Here is a 19,026-nt window from a genome sequence, read left to right as displayed (position 1 = left end):
TTCTCGCTCCTGTCTCCTCCTCCTCTGAAACTTTCCTCCCACCCATCCTTCCTTCTTGTCCAATGACAGACCTCGTTCTATCCTGTACCTGCCTTCACCTGCGTAATGACATCGACCTACACCCAGTGAGTCCTAGGATCAGCCTGTCCTTATTCCCCTGGCACTGGGATTACAAGTGCTTGTCACTGCGCCCAGCACGTGGGTTCTAGGGAGCAGATACGGGTCCTCATGCATGTGCAGCCAGCACTTTACTGACTGAGCCATCTCCTCACATCTACCATGTTTGGAGGTCACTGAGAAAGGATAGCTCCAAGCCTGTGTTCATAACTACATTCTAGATCAGCATTACCATGAAATCATAATGTCTTTACGCCAACCCAATTCCAAGCTACTCATGCTCTTTAAAACTCTTATTGTTGGCATCTTTTTCTCACCTTTTCATCAGCCCTTCTTAGATGCAAACGCAATCTTGCAAAATAGCACTATTACTCCAATAGTTCGAGAGTGTTTCCATTTGTAGCTTGATTGACTCTCAGATATCTTTTAGTAGAATCTTTCAATAATATTTTCACATATATACATATATATATATATATATATATGCCAGCTACATATGAGCATGGGTTAAAAACATATAATTTATTTCTAATATCATTTTATCTTCACTTTGTACTAATTCCTACTGGATGATTATACCAATTAGAAACTAAGTAGTGCCCAGCGAGCAGAACACTAGCCACATAGAATACACAAGAGGCAAAAGACTGTGCTCTCAGAGCATTGAGCAAACACATGCTATACTTCAAAAGTTTATGAGGTGGCTCACTGTAAGTAACAATGACCATTATGGTAATGACAGGGGGAGAGAGGTAGTGACCGATGGTGGCAGTCGGGCTAATAGCAGACATGGTGGTTATCAAATCATAAGAGGGGGTTATGGCATGCTCAGGTGATAGGAGAGGTGGTGGTGGTAGGGATGATGGGGGAGACTATGGTAGTGTCACTGGTGATATAAGCAGTGACTATGATGTTAGGGTAGTGATGGTAATGGTGGTGGCAGTGGCTGCTATGATGGTAGTGATGATGATGATTATAATGGCGATGGTGTGTAGCAATGTGGTGATGGTGATAGCTATGACAGTGGTGGCAGTGATGGCAGTGGTGACGGTTGCTTTGATTGTGGTGGTGGTGGTAGTGGCTATGATAGCAGTGAGGATGGAAATGGTGGTGATGACAGAGATGGTGGTGATGGTGGTGGTGATGGCAGCAGGGCTTCTGGGAGTGTTGTTGGTCATGGGACTGTGAAGCTGGTGCTGACGGTGCTGGTGGTGATGGTGATGGTGATGGTGATGGTGGTGTTGCTAACCATCATTCTGGAATTATCAGCTCTATGGAATAATTGTCACTTGGAATTCATCATTTGAGAAAACTAATTTGAATTGTATAAAAATATCTCTTTTAGTGTCAGGCTATATATGCAGAGAAGAAAGTTGGAAATACATATATATAGGGAGACATATTTAAAGCAACCAGCTCTATGCTTTAATGTCAAGCAACATTTATAAATATTCCTGGCAGGAACACAAACCTGTGGTTTGGGGGATGTTATTGTATGAGACCTTGGACAATAAACCAGTGCACAAACACACACAAGAAAAAGTGATTATGTTTTTATCCTTCACATATATATCAATACTTTTAATGATAGTTTCTTGCAGAGCTTCATAAGAATCTGATTTTTACCTAAGGACATTTGCTGGCTGAAATATTATCAACTGTACAGGAGGCTCATGAATGTGAGGCCTGCTTTGGCTACAGAGTGAGATCATTGCCAACCAGGACTACTTAGTAAATGGTGTCTCAAGATAAAAAAAATATAAAACACTTGCCTAGCAAGCCCAAGGCCCTAGAAGGAAGGTAACAAAAAGTTAAAATGGAGGCAGTGAGACGGGGAAAGTTACCATCACAGAGCAATGTGGTCACTGCAAACCTGGCAATTGACGCTGAGGTAGACAGAGCCGATCATAAATTTCAAGCCAGCCTGGGCAGCATTCTGGGCAAGATCCCGTGTCAGCAATTACAGTAGAGAGACAGAACACATTTAAAAAGAAATTTAACTCTCTGATACCTCTACTTGAGGACATTGCCACACACGGATTCTGTGGTTGTGTTTTGTTCTCTGGGCTTGACACCTGACCTGTGTGTCTTCACTGGCATTGACAAGACCTCCAATGAGCAGGTTATAATAGCTAACGGGTGACTCCTTTTCTGGGCTGTCAGTCCATTTGGCTCTGAGCCTATGTGAGTAATGGAATCTTTGAGCTCCTTCTAAGCTTGTTCGGGTTATTTCAGAACATCGGTTCTTTGTCCTCACCTTGCCTTTTACAGGTGACAACCTCACACCCACAGGATCATAAAACAAGCATTTATAAAAGAAGAAACGTTTGAAAAAAAATCTCTTCTAAGATGGAACTATTTTTGAACTACAGATCAAACACCGCTTGGATGGAATCCAGGCCAGAAAAATCTTTGCATATGGGTTTGCATAACTTTAAAGAGACAACTGCCTCATTTGAAGCCAGGCCACTATCCCTGCTACCTGTGTTCATGAATCATTTGAGAGATGTTCTCAGTGTGGGATTAAAGATTTAATTCTGTCCTAGCCCTGACTGGATAATCTGAATCCAATCAGACTGTTCAAATATTCAAATATCTGATTGAACAATTCCTGGGTGTGGCTACCATTTTTGAACACCAGCCCTACATAACTGATAGGAGTTTGCTTTTGAGTTCAGATCAAAGATTGATTATACCAGCTTTCAAAAAGATTACTGTAAAATCGTTTCTACCTTCCTGGTTGTCTTAGTTAGGATGTTCATTGCTGTGAAGAGACACCTTGACCAAGGCAACTCTTATAAAGACAACATTTAATTGGGGCTGGCTTACAGTTCAGAGATTCAGTCTATTATCATCGCGGTGGAAAACGGCCTCTTGCAGGCAGACTTGATGCTGGACGAGCTGAGAGTTCTACATCTTGATCGGAAGATAGCCAGGAGGAGACTACTCTTCCACACTGGACAGAGCTTGAGCACTGGAGTCCTCAGTGACAGCCTACACAGTGGCACGTTTCCTCCAACAAGGCCACGCCCATTCTAAAAAAGGCCACATCTCGTAATAGTGCCACTTCCCATGGGCCACATATATTCAAACCACCCCACTGGCCTATAAGTTAATTCCTCCACCAAATCATGTCTAGTGGCACAGTATTTAAGTGTCTAACAATGTGGCAGACAGCACTAGAGGAGTAGGAGAAACCAAACATGGGAACAGTCTTTGACTCTGGTCAAAGACTGGAAGGTTTGGAAGAGACCCCTAGTTCCCATTGCTTTCATTCCTAGCTATTCCAGGGCAGATGGTGCTCGTCTTAAACAATAGATCCAAATAACCCAGAATGATGCCCAATACAGATACCTATCCATTGTCCCCTACTGATGCCAGCATCATTACAGTAAATACGGCCATACTTTGGGTGCTCTGAAAGCCATTTAACAAGACAAAACCAGGCATTGTCTTATCACATCCCCTAAGAATATGACCGGTAGTTGCACTAAAATATAAGAAGATAGGGGGGTTGGGGATTTGGCTCAGTGGTAGAGCGCTTGCCTAGCAAGCACAAGGCCCTGGGTTCAGTCCCCAGCTCCGAGAAAAAAAAAAGAATAGAAAAAAAAGAAAAAGAAAGAAGATAGGGCAGGCATGATGCCTCCACTGGTAAAAGCTCCTGCCGTTCAAGCATTGTGCTCCGAGTTCTATCCCTGGATAGTGAAAAGGGAGAACCAGTTCCCAAAGCTGTCCTATGAAACCTGTGGATGCACACAGAGGCACACATACACAAGAACAAAATTTAAAATTTGAATTTAATACATGAGGAAAGGTGTCGAATAGCCTCCCAGGATGAAGCCCGTAGTAGCGTCAGAGCCCAGTGCTTGTTGCTGGAGGTCACTTTGCACAGTGCTTTAGCCTAGGGAACTCAAAAACTGGAATCCTGACCCCCTCCCAACTGAGGTAATGGTTACAGAATGAAGACCTTTGAGGGCGCTCATGGTTGGGTGCTAGGACCTTCCATCAGGTGAGGCTAATGTGAAGAGAAACAGTCTATACGGAAATCGGACCCTGAATCAGCTTGTACCTGGGCCTTAAAAGCTTCAAAAACTCTAGAACTGTGAGAAATAAATTTCTGTTATTTCTAAGCTACCTTGTCAATGATACTTTGTTACGATAACCCACATGGACCAAGAAAGACACGTGAAAAGGAGAAATGTCAGTGTGGACTCCCATTGAATCGTGGTAGGATGACAGCCTGGGAACTTTTAAGCCCCTAGTATTGCATATGTAGTATACTACATATACTAACAGACCTCATACACTGCTTAGCCTGGCACATCTGTGCTCAGAACACTTACACTGCCCTACCTTTGAGAAAAGTCATTTAACAAACACAAAACCTATGCTATCATAAAATGTTCAGCACCCCATGTAACTTAATGAATAATCTATTCAAAGTTATAATCAGTGGTCCAATGGGTCTCTGCCATAATCTTGCATGCAGTCAGTGTAGGCCAAGGTCATTTCTACCTGGTTATGTAATGCCTTCACACTACTGCAAGGTCAGAAAATTAAGAAAATAAATCAAATCATTGTAAATGGTACCATCAGTTATTTTTAAAATTAAACAGAATTAAATAGTAAAGGACCAGTCATTTGGCACCTGCTTGTCTTTGGACAAAGTCTGTAAAAGACTGATTTTTGCTTTAAGGCTGTGCAGGTTGGAAGACTGGATGTGACCAGCTCTGTCTGATGTCTGCAGGAAGGTGAGCACAGTACACACTCGGTGAATGATTGAAGATACTTTTAATCCTACAATCTTTTTTTCCCTCTTGAAATTGCCATGTTGAAAAAAGAATGACGAGGGGAGATGGCCAAGTGGGTAAGAACTACTTTTTGAGCATGAGGACTTGTGTTAGGAATGTCAGCAGTCATGCACAGGGCTGGCAGGGCCCCACGAATGCCTGTAACCCTCCTGCTATGGCAGGTAGCGATAGGAGGGCTGCACAGGCTGGCTGGCCACCACGCAGGTTCAGTGAGAGACAGGATTAAGTGAGCGAGGCAGAGAGTGATAGAGCATAGTGCTGCACTGAAACACACAAGCACATACACAATCAAATATAACACACACCACACACACTACACACCAACATACCACACACACATCACATCATACCACACACTCCACACCACACACATACACACACACACACACACACCACACCATACTACACATACCACACATCACACACACATGCCATATACACACACAGTGCACACCACACACACCACAGACACCACATACACACATATACATACGCACACACACATCACACCACACACACCACACTACACCATACACACACAGACGCCACACACACACACCGCACACACTACATACCACACACACATACCATTCACACACATACAAACCATATACCACACCACACACAACACACAACACACACAGACCACACATACACACACCATACAACACACCATACATACCACACCATACACACACAATACACACAACACACACACCTCACACATACAACACAGACACACTACACACAACACATCACACCACACTATACACACCACACACATACTACACACTACACATACCACTCACACCTACATAAACACACAGCACACATACACCTCTCTCTCACACATACCTCTCTCTCTCTCACACACACACACACATACACCATACACACACACATAAATACACACCACACACACCACACATACCACACCACACACACCATACACCACACACACACACACACACCACACACCACACCACACACACCACATACACACACACACATACACACACACACCACACACACACACATACACACACCATAACACACATACAAACCATATACCACACCACACACAACACACAACACACACAGACCACACATACACACAACATACAACACAACATACACACCACACCATACACACACAACACACACATACACACAACACAGACACACTACACACAACACACCACAACACACGCATACACACATACACAAACACACATCGCACACCACAACACACCACACCACACTACACAAACCACACACATACTACACACAACACACACTACACATACCACTCACACCCACATAAACACACAGCACATACACAACCTCACACACACACACACACACACACCACACACACATAAACACACACTACACATACCACACATACCACACCACACACCACACACATCACATATACACACATCACACACACACACACACAACACACACACATAAACACACATTCCACATACATACTACACACACCACACACCACAACACATAAACACACACCATATACACTCCACACCACATACACCACATACACACATACCACACACACACACACACACACATCACACACACACACATAAACACACACACCACATACACACCACACACCATACTACCACACACCACACACACACACACACACACACACACACACACACACACACACACACACCTGAATCACTGTCTACCTTATTTTTTGAGGCAAGATCTTTTGTTGAACCTGAAGCTCACTGAATGGGCTGGACAGACTGGACAGAGCTTCAGAGATCTGCCTCTGCCTCCCCAGCGCTGGGACTCCGGGAGCGTGAGGCTATGCTGACCTTACTATACACCAGTCCTAAGGATTTCTTCAGGACCTCCTGTTTTATAGCAAGCTCTCGACCAACTATGCCATCCTCCCAAGCCCAGGAATGAAAAATTGTAATTTTTTAAGTTGAAAGTTTTGTTAGGAAGAATTATTATAAAATGTGTTACCATTTGCACAAGGTTATCATCAAAGAAATGAGAAGATAAAAACGCAATGATGGTGTATTTTATGAAAATAGCACTTTATAAAGCTTTTGTGTGAGTACATAATGAATTGTAGACACATTGCATAACCGATTATAAAGAGAAAAGTTCATAATAGCTAATTTACAACACCATATTGTACAAGAACACCGAGTGTTAACACAGAATAGAGGCTAAGCGTGGGACGAAACAGAGAGCGATAGATACCCTATCTGTTTTGTTTTAAAGAACGAGGAGCCTGCATGTGCCACATTTTACTTGAAAGATGTTTGTAATGGCCACAACGTGAATTATGGTTCCCTTTGATACGGCCTCTTAAGTCACAAAGAGGGAACACTTTTTAACTTTACAAAACAGTATTTCTCTTCCCTAAATAGAAGTGGATGCGAGCGACAGGGTCTGGAGAGATGGCTCAGCAGTTAACTGTACCTGCAGGGGACTAGAGTTCAATTCCCAGCGCCCATGTCAGGCAACTGCGTCGAACTCCAGCTCCACAGACACACATGCACACCAACAAAATGTAAACAGATCTTTAAAACATGAGCAATAAAACTTCTATGTCTACTGTACCAGCAAAGGTGAAAATTGCCCATAAATATTTGAGAAGAAAATTAAAGGATTTTACCATAATCAACGAGTTCAGTAAATGGACTGAATTTCTTGGCTTCCATTTTTATGCTGGTTTATGTTTATTTTTTACAATGATCTCTAAGGAATTGAAGGATCCTCCTCAGCTTCCAGTGATGTCTGAGGACTATCCTCCATTTGGTCTGCAGAGGGCGCTCTTGTAAAGAAAATATCCTTGCTAAGGCCCCCTGATAAGAATCTAGGCCAGCTTCCTGCTGTCTTTGTTGCCATGGAGACCACACTCCGGTGAGGGGCAATGGGTTCCGTGGTCCCGATTTAGAAATGTGGAACCAGCAGATGCCTTTACTGCCTTTGTTTCAATCTTTGCCCTTGCAGAGCGACTCAGACCGGAAGCAGAGCCGAGAAGTCCATGTTTGTCTGCATGGTTTTGTTTCCTCGGTACACATCTGTCCCCTGAGACAAATGTGCTGCCATAACGCCAGTGGAAAAGGCGTGAATTCATAGCTAGAAAAAGAAACGTGCTCTCCTCCAGCCAAAGAAACAATTCAAATTATTTTAAAGAAAAAGAAAGTGTTCTTATTAGACGCTTGCTTTTACTGCTAATGTAAAGTATATGTGATAGCTACTTACAGAAACTGTTCGATCAACTGAAATGTCTGAGACGTACATGCCAGGGTGCGGGTTTCTGTGGGTTTAAAAGGACTTATTTTGCTGTAGATTGGCAGTTAAGAGCCTGCATTTGAATTCCGACTGACCTGGATTCAAATTCCTTCTTGAATTTGTCTTCCTATTCTGTCTTCTTTATCTACACATTGGGGTTTATAGGACCGCAGTGTAATTTAGTGCTCTCAACAGTGTGGCTAACACAATCAACCCCTATAGAGAAAACGTTGATCTGGGTTCACAGCTTGGGGAGGATTCAGGACATAGGTGGTTGCTTTGGGGTCTTTGAAGCTGTGTGTCAGCCCTGGTGGGACCATGGGAAAGCACAGCTGTGGCTAGGAAGCCAGAGAGATGGGAGGAGCTGAGGTCGCACCACGCCCTGAGTAACCTAAGGGCCTGCCACCAGGCGGGTGTCTGCTGGCATCTGTACTCACTCCCAATACACCATGCCGGGAGGCTGTGCTGGCCAGTTGTATGTCAACCTCACATAAGTAGTTGGAGAAGAGGGAACCCCAGGCAAACCTGTAGGGCATTTTCTTACTTGGTGATTGATGTGGGAAGGCACAGTCCACTGTAATGGTGGCGTCCCTGAGCCGGTGGCCCTGGGTTCTATGAAAAGCAGGCTGAGCGAACCACCGGGAAGCAAGCCAGTTAGCAGCTCCCTCCATGCCTCTGCCTCAGCTCCTGCCCTGAGTTCCTGCCCTCACTGTTTTTGATGATGAGCTGTCATACGGAACTGTGAATGAGATACCAAGCCCCCAAGTTGCTTTTGGTCATGGCGTTTCATCACAGTGATAGTGACCAGAACTAGGACAGAGGCAATTTCAGTTCAAGCTGTAGCAGCCATCGAGCAGCTGTCAGTCTGGGGGGAAGATTGACTGTGAAGATGAGTGCTTGCCTAACATGGAGGAGACAGTGGGCCACAGCACTGTCCCAAACAGAAGCAAAGGCAACGGCTCTCGATGCTACAGTATCCGTGCTCACGCGAGCGTGCACACACACACACACACACACACACATACACACACAAAATGCGCACACACACACACACACAAAATGCGCACACACCACACACACACACACACACTCTTAATTATCAGGTACAGTGTATTAAAAGCAATGCAGAAACTGATAAGACAATTTAATTAACGCCTCCAAATTTCTTACAGCAAGTGAGCTTAGAACTTAGATTTGCTTTCTGTTGCTATGGTGAAACACTGGCCAAAGCCATTTTGGAGAGCAAAGAGCTTATTTAATCTTACAGATCGTAGTCTGTCATCGAGGGAAGCTGAAGGTAGAACTGAAGCAAAGACTATGGCTGAAAGCCGTTCAACTGGCTTGGCCTCCTGGCTTGCTCAGCCAGCTCTCGTATACAGCCTGGGCCACCTGGGAGCCATAACTACAGGGTGCCGAACCCTCCCATATCAATTATCAATCGAGAAAGTGCGGCACAGACTTACCTACCGTCAGACAGCCAATCGGATGAGGGCGTTTCCTTAACTGAACTTCATCTTCCCAGATGACTGTAGCTGTACCAAGTAACAACAACTAAACAGGAAATGGGATATCCTGGTCCCTGGTCCCTAGCTCTCATCAGCACACCCCGTGGCTTCTTTTCTTTTCCTCTTAGCACATTTGAAAGTCATAAGCACCTGTGCGTTTTGAGGTGTGCTAGCTTCCATACTGTCCTGAGCACCATCCAAGAGAAAATCTCAGCATGAACATGGGACTTCCTTTGGAGTTAAATTTCCACAGAATAACTGAAACACCAGATAAGAACCAAATTCCCATGGTCAGAACTTAAGCAGTGTGCCTGAAACAGATCTCATCCTCTCTGCCTGCATGTGGGGCACATAGAATCTTGTTTTTAATGTGGGCATGCCAATGGGGTGCTTTCCTCAAAAGATAGAAACCTGTGAATCCCACAAATCTAAGGGTTAGTGACACTAGCACCCCTGAGCTTCTGCAACAATGGTTCACGGACTCTTATTTTAGTCCCAGATGAGAACAGAGGTGCAAATGAGTCTTCAAAGGTTCAAACCAGGGAAACCAAAAGGAAGCCAGAGCCAGGGTCCACGTCCCACATTTGTGTTTGTAGCTTCTGTAAGCTCTGCACCAATTACTTGACTCAAATCTAAAGTACGTTTTTCATCAAAATAGTAATCTTTTTTTTTTAAAAAAAAATCCAGTATGGGGGATACAGAGGCAAGTGGAGTTGGAGGCCAGCCTGGTCTACATAGTGAGATCCTATTTCAAGACAAAAATAAAACAGCACACAAACAAAACAAAACTTCTTGTTCCATTAGCAGTAAGGAACATTCGCTTGTCACATCTTGCTCAGATCTACTCAGACAAGAAGCCTGCAGGTGTGGTTAACTAGGAGTATATAACCTTGTTGGGTTCTGCTTTAAAAATTAATTCATTTGATGTAGGTTTATATTTGATTCATGCTTATTTTGACAATAAAGGCAACATTTTTGGCTCAAAATAGCTGAAGTGTATGGAGGAGGTTCATATTCACGGTCATATTTGGTTCCTATTCACGGTCATAAGACATCAGACCTTAAAATGATTGATTGATGCGATAAACTGAGGTACAAAGAGGTTCCCAGCTGAGTGGCAGGGCTGGGTTGACACCTAAACCAGGCGGTTACTATGCTCTTGGGAATGTTCCAGAGCAGGCTCGGGCATAGGGTGGGAGAAGGCATCGCCAGGAGATACTGCTCTGCCTCATTTCTGGACAGCCGAGAGATGGCAGAAAAACCCCAGACAGCTCCCCTCAGACCTTTGACAAAACCACTGGAAAATTGTGTGGGTGACTTTGGGCAAGTTACTGATTCACTACAAACACTGTGTTGGGAGTTGTAGGGATCATTAGTCTAGAGGGGAAAAGAAGAGAGAAAAAACACAGATGCATATCCTCCGGGCTATAAATAGGAGGTCGGTAAACACGTATTAAGTGACGCCAACAGCTTCAGAACAAGGGTGTGTGCCTTTAGGTTGGAGGGGTTGGGGAAGGTAGGGCTCGAACCTTCAACTGAGCCTTGGTCCACAGGAAGGGCTTAGACCAAGTCTAGGTGAGAATGGATCATAATAGGGTTGTTTTGTTTTTTTTTTTATAGAAAACAAATAGGAAAGGTTAAGCCCTTTGTCAGGGAATGAAAACCAGTGGGAACTTTTATTTTAGAGTATAAGTTCTGTCCAGCCATGAGTGTTTATTACTCATTAGACACTGGGTCAAAACTGGAGACATGGCCGTTAGTCTGGAGACAGATGTGAGGGCATCTGGAATACCAGCTGCGAAGGGCAAACCTTAAGTTGATGACCATAAGCCAGTGGTAGTTTCAGAGCTGTGCAAAGAGAATTCAAAATTTTAGTAGAGAATGGATGACCAAGAAAATTAAACAGGATGAAGTGCTGAGAAGGGGGTAGGGTTTCAGACTTTTACAAGAGCTAAATGCCAAGGTCCCTGGGGGAGGACAGGCTCTGGGCAGACAGGATGATGATGGCAGCTATGAGGAAGACGGCTGGGGCTGCCTGACATGGGAGACGTTGCAGGAAATCAACCTGTAGCCAGAGTGTGACTATAGGTAAGAGGGTGGAGTTTCTCACAAGGAATGGCTTTGTTGTTTTTTAATTTCATCTCCAGAGTTTACTGCCTTTTTCCAGTGGGATGTTTTAAGCAGGAAAGAAGCAAAACGATGCACAGTAGAAACCCCTAGAACGTCCGGCAGTTCAGCACTCCCATTGATTCCGTCCACCGAAGCTTGAGCAGTATTAAATGAGTACATGTTACTTGACACCGGAATGACTCTTTCCCGTGTCTTCTCTGCTGAGCGATGACAGACAACTTCTTTAGCAACCACTCTGTTCCTTTCATATTCTTGGAATCCTAGTGTTGGAAGGAACATCAAAAGTTCGTCACGTTTCAGCTCTCACTTGCTAACAGGATTGTGCTTAAACTGTCCAAGATGGATCATTTGTTGTCTGCTGTGTTCTTTGAGCTGAAAGCGTGGTGAACAGTCATCATCAGAATGGTAGAAGCCCATTGGCTACTCCCTACTTAGAACATGTTGTAGTCCCGCTGGTTTTCTACCCACTCAGCAAGAACATGCACACTCAGTTGGCTGAGTAGTCACCTGATATCCTGTAATGGAAACGGTAGAGTATGAGGAAAGGAAGACGTAGCTCCTTTAGAAAACAACATTTTTGATCTATATTTTGCGTATGTGCATATGAGCACATTTTGTGCATATCTGTAAGTATACAGATACATGTACAGAGAATGACCCTGGGTACCGTTTCTCCTTGGGCACCCTCTACCTTGTTTTTAAGCTTATCACTTAGGCTCTACATACCTCTGCTTCCCCAACACTGGGATTATAAGTGTTCTACTGTAACTGTTCTTTAAACTTGGGTCCTTGTGCTTGTGTATCAAGAACTTTATAGACAACTATATGTCTCAGCCCCCAACCAGAGATTTGAAAAAAATATATAGTATTTGGCTTGGAACCTGATGCACTGTAGGCCCATCCTAACAGGTTTGGCAAATAAACTGTACCTATATTTTGCTAGGGAAACATGAGTTTCTGGGGAGTAAGTGAGTGGTAGCCCTTCCCTGTGCGTTCCTCGAGTTCTACATTTTAGTTGGTTCGTGTTGTTTCTAGACTGCATCCCACTGTGCAGCCCAGGCTGGTCTCAAACTCACAATCTTCTTGCCTTAGTCTCTCAGGCACTGTCATTGTCAGTGTATGCCAAGAGGCTGGTTTCTGGGATCTTTTACCTGTGGCTCTCCACACACATCCCAAAAGGGCTGTGAGAAGGAACACTGTATGTATGTTGCCGTGGAAGAAATGGTTCTGAATGCAGGTTGAGGAATGTTGGTATCCCCTCTCTTCTCTTTGGGCTTGAGTACACTTCAACACATCAAGAATACTCAGAGTTCAGAATGAGGCTTTGAAGCTGTTAGACTGGATAGGCCCATATGGCACTGGACATAGGACCTCGATTGCACAGGCTCTATCCACCCCCTCTTGAAGCACAGGCTGCACTCGGGGGCTGGTGTTCTGTTTTTGCCTGAGTGAGAGCCCATGCCTTACTCATTTTGCATATTTGTGCGACCATGCACTCATTTTAAAAAGTGTGTATATTAAAGGTATATGCCTCATTAATGGTTGACTAGATACCAATGCCCACAGAGAAAGTCGGAATGTCAAGGTAAGTGAGGTCGGCCTTGGAATGAGAGAGAAAGAGGAGGTATATGGAGCCAAGTTCTGCCACCCATGCTCTCAAGATTTAAATGGCAGGGAAAAAAATCCCTTACAGGCATGGATACATCTGATTCATATTTAATGCTGATCATCAAACCCTTGGTGAAATTTCCCCTAAAAAATTCTGCCAAGCCATTATTTGGAAATGAGGCATCCTGAGAGACCCTCAGTACATGCCGTAGCACCTGGGGCAGCAAAGAATGCTATAGTCTCCCAACTCACAGCGTACATGATAGACACAGCAATGCTACCAAAGACAGACAAAGATGCGAAACCCCAGAGGCACCCATAGCCGAAATGCAGCTGAGGGAGACACTAACAATGACCGAGGGGCATCAGCATCTCAGTCTCCACACGTGTCTTTCTTTGGTGCCGAAACACCTGGAGGAAAATGCCATTCGAAAGGCTATTTTAGTCAGCTCTGCCCTGATGGGTTTTGTTGCCAACTGGAAACACCTAGTAAGAGGGACCCTCGGTTGAAGAATTGCCTCCGTCAGCTTGGCCTATGAGATGGCAATGAGGCACTTTCTTGATTGATAATGGATATAATCAGACCCAGCCCACTGCAGGAAGTGCCATCCTTAGGTGGGTCTGGGCTCTATAGAAAGGTAGCGTGAGCCTTGGGGCAAGCACGTAAGCAGTATTCTTCCATAGTCTCTGTTTTACTTCCTGCCTCCAAGCTCCTGCCTTGCTTTCTCTTAAGGATGAACTACACGCTGCAGGACAAATAAAGCCGGTTTCCTCCAAGTTGTTTTTGTTCAGTGTTTCACAGCTCTAGAGAAACGACCTAGAGCCACCTTGTGATTCACCCACATGGTGAAAGGAAATTGGGAATGGATAGAATTCAGCAGCATCCATCATCAGCCATGAACGAAACACTGTAGGAACATCTTCAAGCTTGAAAATGAGTCATGCTAACCACAGCTCGCTGCAAAGTGACATTTACCTTACCGTTCTATTTGCCAATACGCCTCGTCAAGTCATTGTATTTGTTTTTGAGATAGAATGTCACTGTGGTGTTCAGGCTGGAAGTCAAACTGGGGTCCTCCATACTCAGCCTCCCCACCCTTAGAAGACCCACGAAACCATGTCTTGTTTAAAATCCCGCAATGTGAAGTTGCAGGGTGGAATGTCATGATGGCCCAGCCTATAATCTCAACACTGGGGAGGCTGAGGCAGGAGGATGGGCTGTTCAAGGCTAGCTTGAGCTATATAGTAAAAGTCTGGGTTAAGAAAACAAAGGGTGGACACATACCTCAGTGGCTGAGTGTCAGTCTAAAATGTACAAAGCCTTGCACTTGATCCCTAGTACTGAAGGGGGTGGGGTGCTGGGAGGTTTAGTGCTTGACACAGCAAGACAGAAGGACATAGAGTTTCTGTAGTGTTCATAGCCAAACCTCACCAAAACCTTCTTTTCCAACACTTCCTCTTATAAGGGGTTTCAGTTTATTTCAATTAGAGACGGAATGGGCCTACAAGCTATTATAATAAATTGTTTTTCTCAGTGGTTGTTGTGAACAAACGATGCTGTCCATTACCAACAAGAGCACATCTGTACTTAAAACCGTGCGCGCACCAGCTCTCCTTGCTTTTGGAACTTACATTCAGAAGCTAGAGGGCCCTGGGGTCTGAGTAGCAGACTCTCCAGTGTTATGGAAACAAAGAGCTCTTACCTCATAGCCTGTTGATGTTTCCAGTCATAAATGTGACAGTTACCCGCCCAGTCGCCTTCTCCGCCTTCCTGCAGACCTGAGACTAACTCGTTCCTTACTGATAACAGATGCACAGCCAAGACTTTGAAATCCCCCTGTTGACTCCATTAGAGGGAAATGGCTCTACGCAGAGGTCTATGCAGGGGGGAGGTGGTGCTGTGATCGCTGTTGTGTGGACCCCTGGCTGAGTGCTATGCTTTTCTCTTGTAGGTGATGTGCCTTCAGGACTTTTTTGGTGACGATGACATTTTTATTGCATGTGGACCAGAGAAGTTCCGTTACCAGGATGATTTCTTGCTAGATGAAAGTGGTAAGAAAAAAAAAAAGTTCAAAACCAGGGGAAATTTAAGGCAGCTTTTCAAAATGAACTGCATCAGGCCAAGATTATGTCAACTCCAAAGCCACCAAATCAATTTCAGATCCTCTACTGCCTTGTCTCTCCTATATCTTGAATTTCTTTGATTTTTTTTAAATATAGAAAGCAGATGAAATGATAATTGAAAAGGTTAATCCGTTTGGAAGAATATACTCTAATGGCTAATTTATAGCCATTTAATAACCAAACCGATGCTTTACAGAGAAGCGCAGTGTGGATCTCTACACTTTTAATTACACGTTTTCTTTAAAAAATTTATAGTGGACAGATTTGTAATCATAAAACTGCTGAGTATGCTTCCAGACTCAGCTTTCATGTGGCTTCCTCTGATGCCCGAGAAAATGGTTTGGTACCCATTCTCCCTGAAGTCCATTGGAATTTATGTGTCATAAGCATCTGTGAAGTGTCAGGACGGTAGCTTCCTTCCATTAATGAACTAAATGTGACCCTGGGTGATTGATAAGGAAGAGGGGTTAGTTGATAAAGAGACAGGTTACTTATAAATGGGGAAATCAATGTAAAAGTCTATGATTCTCGGAATGATTTATTTCTGGGGTACTGGCAATCATTTCGATCATTTCAGAATTGAACAGCAACCCAGGTGAAATAACGGCTAAGGATGCCCTGCCTTGAGAATTGTACTTTTAATCCAAAGTAGGGGACTGTTACACAGTTACCGACACTTCAAATTCCATAGACCTGAAGACATTTTTTAAAGTAATAAGTGAATTTGCTGTTGCTACATTGACAAAATAGGTTGACAGTCCTGAAGTGCTTAACGTAAGGGCAGGTGTTACCCTGCCCTGGCCTCACCCTGAAGCCTGTTTCCACTCACATTGTGATGTGATGATGGGCCACAAAGAGACGTTGTTTCAGTGATGGATCACAGTCACGGTGCAGTCCCCCGCCAGTACAGTGCTCAGGCACACCCTAGCCGCAGCATAGCGAACAATTCTACTTATTAATTCGATTATGTGATGCTCTACCACATTAGCTCACCTAAGCATGCACTTCACAAGACACACCCTCACCATTGAGCAGCACAGGATATATACATATATATATGTATATATATATACATATATATGTATATATATTCATATACATGTATACATTATATATATTCATGTGAAAAGCAGTGATATGCACTTAAACATTTACTAACTCATGACATAGGGAATGATAACTGCCCTCCCACATGAAAACTTAAAGTGCTCAATGGAAGTACTTAGAGATGCCATGAAGGTGCCATGTGACAAGATTTATTTTGGCACGAGGTCCTGACTGGGGTAGTACTTTGGCATCTCTTTCCCTCCAAATAAGTTTCCTCCAGATATATTCCATCTCCATAACTGATACACATGTCCTCTTGGGACAAGGATTTATGTAAATGTATCGCTCACCACAAGGCTTGCTCGGGGAAGAGAGATTCACACCCTGTTTAAGAATAAAGTGGCTTTGCCATTGTGCGAAACAAGCAAACCTTTCCAGTCAGAACGCAGAGCTGACAGCACAGGTTTTGAGAAGAATAAACGGCCTTGACTTTCAATTTAAAGAAAATGGCTGCTTTTGCTAGAGTGGTGTGGGACACCAGATGTGCTCTGAAATGAAGCCCTTGCTGCTCTGACATGGAGAACAGCCTGCTGGGTTTGAACAGGAGTACAGCTTACTTTCAGCTGCTGGTTTGCAAGGCCTCCGTTCCTTTTACCTGGCCATCAGGGAGACCTCAGCCCACTTCTCTCACCTTGCCCATCCTGGGAAGTCATGGCTGGCTGGTCCACTGCTGCCGATGTGGTAAGGAGATGCGCTCGGTCTTGGGGCTCCAGCCACCACAGGAAGGTAGACTTTTCTGGGAAGTACAATAGAAAGCTGCCATTAAACAATTTTACCAATTCCCCTCATTATCAAGAGACACGTAGGGGTGCAGCTCAGTAGCAGGGTTCTTCCTTAGCTTTATCCCAACCTTACTAAAGAAAAGACAAGTGGGGGCCGGAGAGATGGGCCAGTGGTTAAAAGCACTCCTTTCTCAGAGGTCCTGAAGTGTGGCTCGAACAGTAACAGCATGGCTCACAACCATCTGTAACTTCAGTTCTGGGGAGCCCAATACCTTCCCCTGTCCTCCAGGGGCAACAGGGACATACACGGTGCATAGATATACATGCAGGCAAAATACCACTGTGCACAAAAAATATAAGTAAAAATGTTTTAGAAAAAAACACAAGTGTACATGTGCTCATGTACACTCACACAGATGTGAACATACATATATGCATGCACATACACAAGTGCACACACACATACGTAGTCTGGCCATCTTTTGACCTGTGAAAGAGCTGTACAAACCATTTTGCTGAGCTCCTCACTTCCTTTTAACTGATGAGTAAACCCTGCCCAGTCCTCTGTGTGAGATACATTTACTGTGTGACTTGTCCTCCCACATTCTAGGAGAAACACGTGGGCACAGGAGAGTGGACTAAAGGGAAAAAAAAGATCTAAATTGAGATTTCACTTCCTTAGATGAACTTACCCTGAGTCTGAATTCACACGTTGACAACTGCAATTTTCCTAGTGCTTGTACAGTGTGTTCCGGGGCTAATGGATTAAAATTTGAATCTTTTTTTAATAGACATGCCGAGTGTGATCAAACCCAGTTCATTTGTACTTACTAAATGGTATCTGAACACTGATGCTATATTTGGTCAATTCTACAGCAAACTTCCTGAAAGACATGGGGCGATGTGTGGAAATGGCTTCAGAGTTAATATTTTCCTGGTGCAGAACCAGGATTGATGGAACGGTATCAGGAAGTGCCTGTGTGTAGCAAGACAAGGAGTGCTTTTACTTTATCTGCAGAAATCAATCCAGCGATGGTGTAGATGCAGTTAGGAGTGAGACATCCCCCAAGTACCACTAGCAAGCTCCCAGCGCCATCGCTCAAGAGCTGTCCAATGAAGACAGATGCCAGAACAGATATTCTCAGGGCCACACGAGAGCAGAATCAATATGAGAGGTGAACAGCCAGAGAGGCTCTTTCTTTCCGTCTTCACAGTCTTCGAGGGACGCTTTCCTGGCTCTAATTCAGAATGTAACCATTTTAGCTGAGTGTCATCCATCAAGGGGACATCAGCACCTTCCAGATGGTGGCCGGAGTACTATAAAGAGAGGCCGGCAGAGGCTGGCAGATCCACCCTTGTGGCAGCTGCTGTCTGATTCAGAAGGAGGACACACAGTGAGAGTCACAGAGAGAGAGATGGGTGGGTGCCATCCCTGGACTGGTGGTCTTGGCTTCTATAAGAGAGCAAGCTGAGCAAGCCAGGGGAAGCAAGCCAGTAAGAAACATCCCTCCATGGCCTCTGCATCATCTTCCTGCCCTGTGTGAGTTCTGGTCCTGACTTCCTTTGGTGATGAACAGCAATGTGGAAGTGTAAGCTGAATAAACCTTTTCT

General features: G+C 44.3%; 1 protein-coding gene across 8 annotated transcripts in view; it reads left to right on the top strand.

Moving 5' to 3' along the window:
• The window catches only part of Dclk1 (doublecortin like kinase 1), a 288,806-nt gene that overhangs the window by 120,200 nt on the left and 149,580 nt on the right, over positions 1 to 19,026 (top strand). For all 8 annotated transcript variants that reach the window (XM_032898371.1, XM_032898374.1, XM_032898373.1 and 5 more), the window contains exon 4: positions 15,415 to 15,514. In XM_032898371.1, the coding sequence (XP_032754262.1) occupies positions 15,415 to 15,514 (100 nt within the window). The remainder of the gene's footprint in view (positions 1 to 15,414; positions 15,515 to 19,026) is intronic.

The sequence above is a fragment of the Rattus rattus genome, chromosome 3 (genome assembly GCF_011064425.1).
Source record: "Rattus rattus isolate New Zealand chromosome 3, Rrattus_CSIRO_v1, whole genome shotgun sequence".
Taxonomy (NCBI): Eukaryota; Metazoa; Chordata; class Mammalia; order Rodentia; family Muridae; genus Rattus; species Rattus rattus.
The sequence above is the reverse complement of the archived record's forward strand: the minus strand, read 5'-3'. Positions and strand labels throughout refer to the sequence as shown.